The 12,359-nt window shown below is 34.2% G+C and overlaps 1 protein-coding gene across 1 annotated transcript; it reads left to right on the forward strand.

Moving 5' to 3' along the window:
- The first annotated feature begins 1,744 nt into the window (after window positions 1-1,744).
- Window positions 1,745-10,113, forward strand: LOC150107656 (uncharacterized). The gene is made up of 3 exons (XM_090392159.1): window positions 1,745-1,809; window positions 7,118-7,337; window positions 9,829-10,113. The coding sequence occupies exons 2-3, from the start codon at window positions 7,149-7,151 to the stop codon at window positions 10,111-10,113; spliced, it is 474 nt and encodes a 157-aa protein (XP_090248285.1). The 5' UTR covers window positions 1,745-1,809; window positions 7,118-7,148.
- Window positions 10,114-12,359: the final 2,246 nt, after the last annotated feature.

The raw sequence follows: 12,359 nt of genomic DNA on the forward strand, positions 1-12,359 counted from the left end.
TAGGGACTGCTCCTTATTAAGGATCTGGATCTGTTCTTTGATGTTTTCCATGTCAAACTGGCGATTTCCTGCCAGCAGAAATTGGTTAATAACAGTATAAATAATCCCTCAGGGCCAGGGGCCTGCCAGCAAAGTATCTTGTAGACCTAGACGGACTACTAGCAGTGTATAATCCCGCAGGGCTTGAAGCCTGCCAGCAAGTGTCCTGTAGACTGAGTTGGTCTACTAGCAAAGTCTTGTTAGAACCTACTAATTGGGGAAAAAGAGTATCAATATCTCACTTGACTACAGTTTAGAAACCTACCTCCCTATCAAACCTTAATTCCACCACTGGTCCTCATTGCGGGTGGAGCTGCCGGCCATTTGACCTCTTGCACATTTCGTGCAGAGGGGGAGACAGTAGGAATCACACTGTATTAGCACCAGTGCAATGTAAGATTACTGAGAAACCTTGTATGCGATGTAATCAGGCTCAGCCTAAAATAACACGTCCGTTCTCATCAAAACTATCAAACTGGCAGACGAACTCCACGAATTTATAGTCACCTTCACAAAACGAAGACTGCTTCATTTTTCACAGTAATAATATGTCCTTATAGTCCTTATAAGGACTGGCTTAAAGGGGCGAAGCAAGAATGCTTTTCATCTTCCCCGTTATCTGTAGCGGACAGTGTATGGATAAGATGTTACTGAGCTATTAAAGCTCTGATCATGGCAGTAGGGTAACAGCAATAGCTGAGCCTCAGTTAGAACTTCATTGGCTACAGCATTGCCATCTATTACCCTCCAAGGGTATTGGATTGACCTCTTCTCTCGTATAAGCTCCATTTGTTAATTAATACTTTTATAATATAATTAGTATAATTGTGTTGCTGATCAGAAATTAGATTCATTATAAATTTAACATAACTAAAAAGAAATATGATGCAAAAGTAGACATAAAATGAAGTACGCCTCCTTGTTTTTAAAAACGTTGCAACATATTATGAAGGAAGATGCATCAGTGACCAATTCCATTGTGCTCACTACAGTTTAGACGCAGTTGGCTAATGCATTAGTTGTTTAACTGAAAGCTTTTACATAACAGAATTTGAGGACGGGGGGGAGGATGAAAATATTCCTGAAACTGCTTTTATTACCATTCTTGTTTTAATACCCAATCTCTTTCTTCCTCAGATAAAAACATATTTAGGAAACTGAAAGATACTAAAATATATGTTAAAAATAAAATTAAATAAATATTTTAACCTATCTTACTAAAATAAGCGATTTAACTTCGGATTTTAATATTTTATAAATGCCTATAAAATGTTTAGTTATAAATAATATAATTATTTGACACGAGATTTCTACCTTACTAACTAAAGAATTTCTTCCAGGCAAGCTGTAATTGTTTACTACTAGCAAAATAGATGGGAATTCACACAAACTGATTGGGATTAGTCAATAATGTCTTTTCGATAAGAAAGAAAACATAAATTTATTTTCACCGAACTTGGCGCTGGTGAGAAAACATCGTGGAACTCTTATGAATGACGGATTCATGCTGAGTGTCATATGCCATCAGCTTTGTCCCTGTTTATTAATAATAATAATAATGAGTTTCTTTTTCCAGTCACAGTACCCAAACAAGATCTGCTTTTCACATAACAGCGCGAGTGTGTGTGATACGCGAGATGCAGTAGAGAACAATGAGCTGGAATTCATAGCTTAAATTTAAAATACTGAGCCTTTCTAAAACTTATTTGTATGTCAGTTACTATTTATTCTTTTGTGAGTGGTATTTCTTTCAATTTATAATAATCTGACGTAAGTAGTCGTATTTGATTATCAAAATAGGAAAATCATTTTTAAAAAGTTGTTAGTTAGATATAATATTGAATCTTAACATCTTATTTTACTTTTGAAATAATTTACAATTATCGATCCAAATGCGGAAGTCGGTCATCATTTGTATGAGTATCATGGGTGACAAAATGACTAAATAGGAGCCTTTTTCTACAGTTACAATCCTTGATATAATAGCTATATTTTAATAAAAATTTTGTTTATCCACAGTTAAATGAATTCAACAGTGCTTCTAATCGGAAAAATCCAGTTATTACCTAATTCTATTTGTTATAGTTTCAAATATCAAATAAACCTAGCACTATCTAATCACTAAAGGCATAAAACTAATACGACCAGACCAAACATAATTTGACTGCTGTTGTTACCTTAAATTATTAAATTAAAAAAGTAACACGATCTAATACATAAAGTCAGTCATGAAGTATACCAGCCATGAAGTAATATTAACCAATAACTCGAAATAGTATTAAACAATAACATTAACCAATAACAAATAAATTTTAAATTTTAAATTTTAAAAATAACTAATTAAGAAATAAGTGTATCGTAATGAATTTATATAATAAAAAATTATAAAAAATATATTTTTTAATATTTTAATTTAAATAAATGTTGAGTTTATTTTATAAAAAACTTATTTTATTATAATTTTCTGCTTACAATATATATATATGTATATGTGTGTATATAAACGTTTCAACCTGAAATTTTCGGAATGCCTTCTATTCCCTATATACAATAAAATCCTAATATTACAGACCTAAAAATAAGATCGAAATAGTTGTAACTGAACATGTGAAATAACAGGGTAAAAAGAAGAAAAAAAAACAGTGCACATATACACTGCTTGGAAAGAAGTTAACGCACCCCCCATGGGCAAGGTGCTTTGTTCCACGTAATGTGTTTGTAGCCGGTATAAATTGGAGGAATATGATGTTCTCAAGTTCAGTGCAACTGTGTCTGGGTGGAATGGCTGCGAGAAGGGAACTGACGGAGTCAGTTCCCTTCTCGCAGCCATTCCACCCATGTTGCAGATAGGCCTGCAACAAGATAGGCCTTTCCATGTTGCAGATAGGCCTGCAACATGGAAAGCCATGTTGCAGGCCTATCTGTTCGGCAAATTGCTGACAAATTGGCCCATCCTAGGTTAACAATCAGTGATACCATACTGAGATGGAAGCGCAGGATGTCAACTGCAAGTGTGAATGCGGGGTTCTGGGCATCGACTGGAACACTAATCTGCACAAAAGCATTCAGAACCGAGACTCACAACATGGATTTCAATGGTCGAACAGCAATATATATATATATATATATATATATATATATATATATATATATATATATATATATATATATATATATATATATATATATATATATATATATATATAAGAGAAGCAGTGCAGGCAAAAACCAGCCTGAAAAAAATAGAGAAAGACTTAAATTTTAAACAGTCAATTCCGTCTGCTTTACAAGATTAAAATGGAGAAAAACATACTAATAGAAAAAGGATAGAAGAAATTGTGCAGAATTTTATATGATCTCTATGCAACTAAGTGCCAAGTTTCAGAATCTATCAGTCCAAAACCAAGCAATATACCAGAGGAACTTCCAGAAGAAACAGACCATGCCCTTAAGAAAATGAGTAAAGGTAAAGCCTCGGGACTTGATCATGTAAAGGCTGAAGAAATTCAACAAGGTGAACCAATTATTTTCAAAGCCTTGGCTGCCAGATTCACGTGGTACTTCAAAGAAAGAAAGATTCCAGAGGAATGGAAGAACTCAAAAACCATACTTCTATTCAAATTTTTTTAAAAGAAAGGGAACAAGGAAGACAAAAAACTATCGTCCAATCTCTCTCACATATATAAAATCATGAACAGGGTAATACTGAACAGAATCCAAAACACTCTCGAAGACAACTCCAGTAGAGAGCAGGCAGGATTCGGAAGGGGCTTATCCACATAGAACATATCGAGGTCATTTCACAACTAACAGAAAAATGCAGAGAATACCGAATCCCTCTTTATTGATTTAAAAAAAAACATTTTATACCATAGAACACAATGCAGTCATCAGTGCCTTACTGGAAATAAATGTGGATCCTACTTATATCCACATTTATTTCCAGAAATAAATTAACAAAAATCAGACCACACAAATAACTCTATTTGAGCAACCTATAAATATAGATATAAAGAGAGGGGTCCGTCAAGGCGATGTGATCTCCCAAATCTATTTACCAGCACTTTAGAATACATTCTGAAAAAAATAGACCTAAAAGGGGGAATAAGCATAGATGGTGAAACTCTTCAAATCATTATGTTTGCCCATGATCTAGTACTGATATGCTACAACGCGAAAGACCTAGAAGAAATGGGTGAAAATATACACAAACAGCAGTAAGATAGACTTAGAAATGAATCTAGAAAAAAAACAAAATGGATCAAAAACATCTACACAAGTGACAGTCACCAATATATTGATAACATCCCTATAGAACAAGTTGGCTCCTACAATTACTTAGGACAAACAATAAAAATGAATATCGCTTTATCTGAAGAACTAGCAAAAAAGAAAGAGAGCTGCATGGTTATCATTCAACAGACTAAAAGAAACACTTTCGGATCCAAATCTTGATATCTCTGTGAAGGCAAAACTATTTAATAGTGACATTCTTCCATCACTCACATATGGATCAGAAACATGAAACACGACAAGAAAAGAAGAGGAGACTCTCAGAATAACTCAGCATGCAATAACAGAACGCAGGATTTGTGACATCAGAAAAATGGAACATGCTAGAAATACGGAACTAAGAAAGAGACCAGGCATAAAAGATGTGGTAACTGCAGTATATGAAAGTAAGATGAGATGGGCAGGTCACATAGCCAGACTCATGGATAACAGATGGACATATAGAATACTCAACTGGCCACCAAGAATAAAGAGAAAACCAGGAAGACCACCTACAAGATGGGAAGATCCACTAGTGAAATCTATGGGTATAATATGGAAGAGAGAGGCTCAAGATTGCGATCGTTGGAGGCATATTTGTGACCTGCACTCATGGAGAAATCCTGATGGAATATATATATATATATATATATATATATATATATATATATATATATATATATATATATATATATATATATATATCCATCAGGATATATATATATATATATATCCATCTTAAATGTTTCGCCTATTAAGTGTTTCTTCATCGACACTGATTGGAAAGAAGTAACGGGCACCAGTACCAGTACTGGTGAAGAACGTACCACTGAGCATCATCCAATGCTCACTGTTATGTTCCACCAACCGTTGGTTGGTGGGCGTGCAATTTAGTTCAATAATAGTTTATTGCCAAGAAGAGAATCTTTGATCAAACCAATCATGGAATAGCAATCTTTACTCTACGCTATACGATGTCATATAGGAACCGAATTCTTAGGTTACACTCGTTCCAAAAATTAATATTTTCATTCTCGAAATTCGTACGTTTGTGGAAAGTATTTCCTGTTGGATTGCTGCAGTCATGGCTGCGAAAAGAGGTTCTGCATTTTATTTAGGTAGGCACCGTGGCTGTTTGTTCTTCACACAATGGTGCCCGTTACTTCTTTCCAATCAGTGTCGATGAAGAAACACTTAATAGGCGAAACATTTAAGAGCAGCCATAAATTTAAAGCACTTGTTTTAATAAAAAGGAAAATAGATTTTCAGACATTCAGTGAACTGTTCATACAACAGAAGTACATAATTTGATGCATAAAAATTAGAACCTATTTACATCAGGGTAAGTCATGAACTGTTGCATATTTGTGTAGATTAGTAAAGATATAAATTAACGGGTTCAGTCAGAAATGGAGTCTTCGACTCTATGCCTGCAAAGTTTTATGGATGTCTCATTACACATTTGGAAGGAAACGATATATTCCTTACAAAAGGAAATGTATGATTATGCCTTCTCGTTCTCAGATGAAGGTTTCGGAGAAAAAAAAATCATTTTTTTTCTCATTTTTTCAAACCGCTGCCAGATAATTTCGCTGTCTTTTAACATACTCGCTTGCTAGTCTTAGATACCTCATCGCAGAAGAGTAATTACAATACTGCGAAACCCAGCAATAAGAAGTGGATGAACAAAAATGCACAAGGCTTTAAAGGGCTATCGAAAACTGGCTAATGGATTGAGAGAACAAAATGGCATTCACTCTTGGTAATTAGTCAGGAGTATTGTCTAATGATATACGAAACTGCTAGTTTCTTTCTTTCTTTCTTTTCACTAACGCTATTCCCTATAGCCTGTTGAATTGGAATAGCTTCACTTTAGTTGTCATGACTACAAAAACATCGCTATTCCAGTTTAACGGCAACAACTTTATTACGTGCAATAGTCTCTCTTCTAGCAGGGTGAGATGGAAATTATCTCCTCTCACTTCATTCTCTTGGTAAGAGCTCGCTGTAAAGCAGTGGGATCGAAATAATACGATACTCAACCAGCTTACATCATTCCACAGCAGTAGTTTCCAAGAAAAGAAAATTAATTGCGAGATTATTTCAAGAATGGTAAACCGAGCTATAAAATGGCTAATAAAAGGTGAAATGGAGAGAAATCGGAAGATCTAACTCACCAAATGGTTCATTAACCGAAACAGCGCTGGGGTTTCACCTTAATCCATTGACATCTCGGTCATGCGCTTAACTAATGATCCAAAAAAAAAAAAAAAAACCAATCAGTAAATTATTCTGATAGACTTTCGTGATTATATATGACATAAAAATTAGCCATTAAAGAACATTTTCCGCTTAGAATTTTAATTAAACTGGACAATAACAGGCAACCAATATTAATTGCCGAACTGCTAACTTCCATATCTAAAACATTCTGCAAAATAGAAGAAATTCTACAGCATAATACGACTGATTATTCTGATTCTTTTGGTGTAAAATTTGTGTACATTTTTTACATTAGTAAGCAAATTAATGTAATTTGTCTCTTTAGAACTATTTCTTACGCTTTACAATAATAATTGCAATGCTCAGGTGTACTCTTTCACTTAACATTGCGAAGTTTAAAAGATATACCAGCGGCAACTTAAAAATTAAACTTGCAAACTAACCGAAAATGCATTTAAATCGCACTAATATCATTCTTAACAGGTAAATATAACTTTTCTGTTTAATTATCCATTTATAAAGCAATGGGAAAATCTGAGAATAAATAAATTATTATTAACGAACTTTCTATTTGTGGTTACAGTGGAACGCAGAGAGCCTTTTCGATTTCAACGATGGATGGAACTGTTCGAGACAAAACACGTGCAAATACGAAAGCGCATCATTCACTGAAAGAGGCAAAAAGAGAAGTGGATAAATGTCTTAGAAAGACACAAAAACAAGTGGAAGAATGTTTTCAGCACGCAAGTAAGCAAATTGATGAAATATTCAGAAAGAAGCGAAATCCGCCAGCTCCATCACTGGTAAGTTTAGGAAATTAATGTAGAATCAATTATTGTAGCTGAGCTTAAATAAATGTCAGTTAACTTTTAGCACTGATCTAGAAAATTTCTCACAGAATATTCAGCTGTAATATTTCTATATTGCATTGTCCTCTGCAGAATATTTAGCTGAGTCCAATCTTTAGGCATTCTTTGCCGGTGTCAGTGAGCAGCATGTCTTTCATTAATGTAAAAAAAAAAGGTTCGTATACACCAACATATAGACACTGTCTCATAGATTTTGATACATTTTTATATGAAATTATTGTTAAAATCTAACAAGGAAATTACACTCTCATACTAGCACAGTGTTTCCCGACGTTTTTTGGATCATGCCCCACCTCAACGCCTCAAAGATTTTGATGTCCCCCCCCCTCTAGCATAATATTCAGCCAAGTTCTGAAAAAGTATAATATAAATAGGTACTTTAAATGAAAAAGAAACATAGGTAAAACTGTTTTTAATTTGACTTGGTTCAATGAATATACATTTTATATTCCACTTTGTATATTATAAAACATAAATCGAAACTGAACTCGGTAAAATAAAATAATCCAAGTTAATGCGATCCTTGAGCTTGATGTCTGCTGCAAAGAGTTTTTATTTGAGGTACTAATTTAGTCATTTTCAATCTCAAATCCCCATGGTTTGTGATATTCAGATGATTTCTTTTTTTCAGTAACAAGTCATTTACAGCACCAAAGCCACATTCAACTAAATATGACGACGGGAAGGGCAACAGTATTTTTTTTGTTTGTTTTTGCAAAACTAGTTGTATTGTTTCTGTCTCGTCAGAAAGCCATGCCATTGTTCCTTTTATGTTGAATAAAGTTCTAAGAGACTCATCATTTTGCTTTTCTGAGAGTTCTTGATACTGTATTTATGTTGACTGCTGTACTAGTGATGTCAGCTTTTTTTCTCGGAAAGTCAGGGTTGCAATATCGACAATTTATCGCGGACAATGGTGAGTTTTTTTAGTATATCCGTGATGAGGTGACGAATGCAACGTCATTTTCTAATTGCTCCCCAAAATATTCAAATTGTCCCCCTATGGAGTGTACGCCCCACATCGGGAAACACTGTACCATCCTGATAATTTGATCTGTTGCTTTACATAAAACCATCTTATAACATGAAGCAATTTATTTATGAATGAAGTAAACGAGACAAACAAGAATCATCTGAGAAGAGTTTGAGATTGTAGAGTTATTAAAGATTATAAGATAGTTTTAAGGTGTGTAAAATAGCTTACGTTTTCTCAGTTACTGCGGGCTAAAAAGTAAAACCAAAATGTTCCTTTTTTTTACACCGGTGTGTCGAATTGCCAGCGTTATTTTACTCTATAACATCAGATAGAAATACAAGTTATCGGATGACACTACTGATGATATTGAAAACTGAGGCTTCCTACCTAACGATTTCCTAAAAATTAAAAGTTAAAATTGTTAAAAGAATTTCTGCATATACCCTTGGATAAAAAACAAAAATCATTTAGAAGATTTATTATTTTACATATGTTTTTGTCCTCCTCTGTGTGATAGGGAAGTGACGGGATTTTTCTATTTTAGAAACTCGAGGTTTTTTTTTTCATCTCGTATAACAGGTACCACGTACAAAAACACGAAATTGGCAAAAATCAGCAGGATACATTTGCCTCGTAGTCTTTCTTAATTCGGCAGTAATTCCGAACGCATCATAATAGTCTTCTAATATGTGTTTTTGTCTGTAATTAAAATTCAACTCAATAACGAAATTGCAATCTCTCCCCAAAATGTGCGGTTTGCATCTATTAGGATGCAAGTAACATGGACTTGCATCCCAATAATGATCATTTTGATGAGTGATCTTTCTGCAGAGAAGTATAGCATATCATATACCGAAAGGAGGACAAATGGATGGGTACTAGAAAAGATCGGTAGAACTTTAAAGCTCCTTAAGGATATTGACAGAAGAAAGCTGAAATGCTTTGGACATTTTGAAAGGATGGAAGAAGGGATTCTCAAAATAGTAATAAGTTTCTGAAATTTCAAACATTTTCTTGAAAAAAGAGGAATGGGTAGACCCTCAGTAAGATGGATGGATGGATAGTGTGTCTGGAGTAACAGATCTGACGGATGGGATGAATTGCATTTTAGAACTGAAGCCTCCAGAAAAGCATACGATACGACCACCTGGCGAGGATTGGATGGCGCATCACTGAGCAACAGAGTGACCATACGGCATCTGACAATGTCTGGTGAATAGAAGGATGGAAACTTATTGAGGAATTCGAATGTCAAGGAATGGCTGAACAGAAACAAAAAAAAAAATTCTCTCATACGTGATATAGGCCCTGGCAACATGAAGTATTTGAGTAAATACATCTCGCTTATAGATGATATCAAATTATATGTTAATAAAATATTCTAATATTCAACTAATTACATTCGATCAGCAAATGACTATTTCTGAATTAAGTTTTGTCTTTCCACAGGTGCGAGTGTTTTATGGTGTGTTTTTGGCGGCTGTCATAATGTTTTTCGTCCTGAGGTGGATGGATGCTCCTCATTCGGTGGATGTGCGCATGAAGGATGATAGTCAGCTGAGGATGACATTATTAACAATCAGGACATTTCAAGAGGTAAGCAAATTGATGCAAGAAGAAATTGGAAAGCTTGAAGATAACTTACGGGCGAATAAAAGTGAAAAGATGCATTGTGTGAAGAAGGTGCAAGATTTTTGGCATCACAATAAGCGGAAGTGGGTATCAAATTCTTAACAGTTAATCAAGTTCCTCTAAACGCAACAGTTGCTAAATTTTAATAAATCAAATAGTGAAGACTTGATCCCGTAATTTGAACAAAAACGCTTGTGTAATTTCGAAATCGTCTACTGTCTGTATATGTTTTCTAATTATTGCTCAGAATAATAAATTGGTTTCAATCCGTATGAATCCGTATGTGTAGAGTACATTTCGTTTTATTTGCTATCATAAAAATTCAACAATAAGTTCTATGAATATGGAATCGTCAGAATTCAGAACATTTTCAGCTGGTCTGACGGAAGGAATTGCATTTTAGAACTTTTTTACGTACATAAGAGAGAAGACCATTTATCAGAGTTTTCCAATCAAATAAATTGTTTAGTATAATTTAATTAGTTATATAATCTGTTTGAAGGAGTTCATTGCCCATCGCGATGAGTCAATAGTATTTCCATGGAGAAATGCAATAACGTTTCTTACGAGAGTATATTTTTCAAAATAGAGCATGGGTGAAGTGCAAAGTTTTGTCGATAATATATTGACGCTTATAAAAGGGAATAAATTTAAGGGCCACAAGTTTAAAGATCGTTCGATTTCTCGTAGACGTATCTGGTGTACTAAGTGGATATTATTGTCACCAGTTACGCCATGTGTGCGATATACAATTAATCAAAGAAGATCATTGAGAATATCGGTGAAAGAAGATGATAAATAAGGAAAGAAATGACCAAAAGAAAAGTTTGAGATTGAAAAGAATGAAAATTGAGGTCACGCACTGCTAGCAGTCAGAAATGACGCTGAATTATCAAAATTATGTGACGATCACAAAATGATACTCTGCTCATGTGTCAGACTTAGTAAATGTGTTGGATATATTATAGCTAACAGACTGAGTTTCTGCAACATAAGACATGACGTTCCACATGTTGTCTACAAGCTACATATGTTATCGGGGCAAGTTTTCTGGCTTGTAGGAAGAAAATGCCAGATTTTACTGGCGGAAGATCCTGTTAGGTCCCTTATCACGCTAGTTAACTCACGGTCAATTGAAACGCCGTTATAAAAAAATTCTTTTCAGCCTTAGAAGGGATTTTTAGCAGAAGAAATTATCGCTTCCGATTGTGCCATGGAAGGGATGTCATTTTCCAAATCCACACTTTTTGCTCCAGAGCACAACAATAAACGGAAGGGCTGAACGAGAAGAAAGAAAAAATACTACAAACTTGTTGAACCGCAGGAAGTGATGATTAAACTCTGAACAATATTTTAAGATTTAGAGAATTCTTGATGATACTTCTGATTAATGATATCTAGAATTTCACTGAAAATTTGGGAATTCGAATTCAAGTTAGGGCAGAGGAATATGTATTAGGATTCTTACTAAATTCAGTTAGTTAGTATTATACGAAGGTGACAGGAATTTACAAAGTGCGAAACAAATCCAGTCCGAAGACACACAGAGAGAATTAAGAGATCTAAAATACTGATGGCCTCGTTGGCATGGTGGCTTCGGTCTTAATTGGAATCAAATAAAATTTTTTGTGTGATACAATGCATCGGTTCATGTACACCATTGTAAGTATAGTAAATACCTGTGAAATAGAAGTGAAAAAGATGATTTAAAGTAGACATTTACTGAATCTGAGTAGGAACATCAGGAAATATATCTTTAGATCCTGAAATAAAATTTGAACTACGAATGTGCCGTAGTTCTTTTTATTAATAAATTTGCCGTAGTAAATTTGGACGTAGCGTACCGAATTAAATTTTATAAATAGAGTTTTTTGGGGGGCAGAAAATACTCATGAAAAGCTGATAAAAGTTTTAATGCATGTTGAGGTATATATTTTTTTTGTTTTAAACGTTTGTTTACAAAACGGTTTAAAATTTAATTCAGCATGCTTTGACTGGATTAGTCCAACTGCACGATGAAGAAATATCGAAAAATGTGTAATATTACTTCACCTAATCATGAAAGTGCGAATATAAAAAGCATGTCATTACTTAAAAGACACAAGCAATACCAAGGCGTCTGTATAAAATTCTCATTCAATACAAAAGCAAATCTGTGTCAGATTTATTTGTGATAAGTGAACTCCGGTTGGTGCGTAAAAGTAATTATCAAAAAAAAAACCCTAAAATTCTTCATTTCGGCGTTGGACAATAAACAGATAAATCCATATTTCATCGCTGAATATAATTATATAGAAACATGGAAAGTTTTTAAGTAGTACAAGCTAAGGTAGCTCCACTCCGCTGAT

The sequence above is a fragment of the Typopeltis vanoorti genome, chromosome 4 (assembly GCF_054136105.1).
Source record: "Typopeltis vanoorti isolate ZY-2024b chromosome 4, IOZ_Tvanoo_1.0, whole genome shotgun sequence".
Lineage (NCBI taxonomy): Eukaryota > Metazoa > Arthropoda > Arachnida > Uropygi > Thelyphonidae > Typopeltis > Typopeltis vanoorti.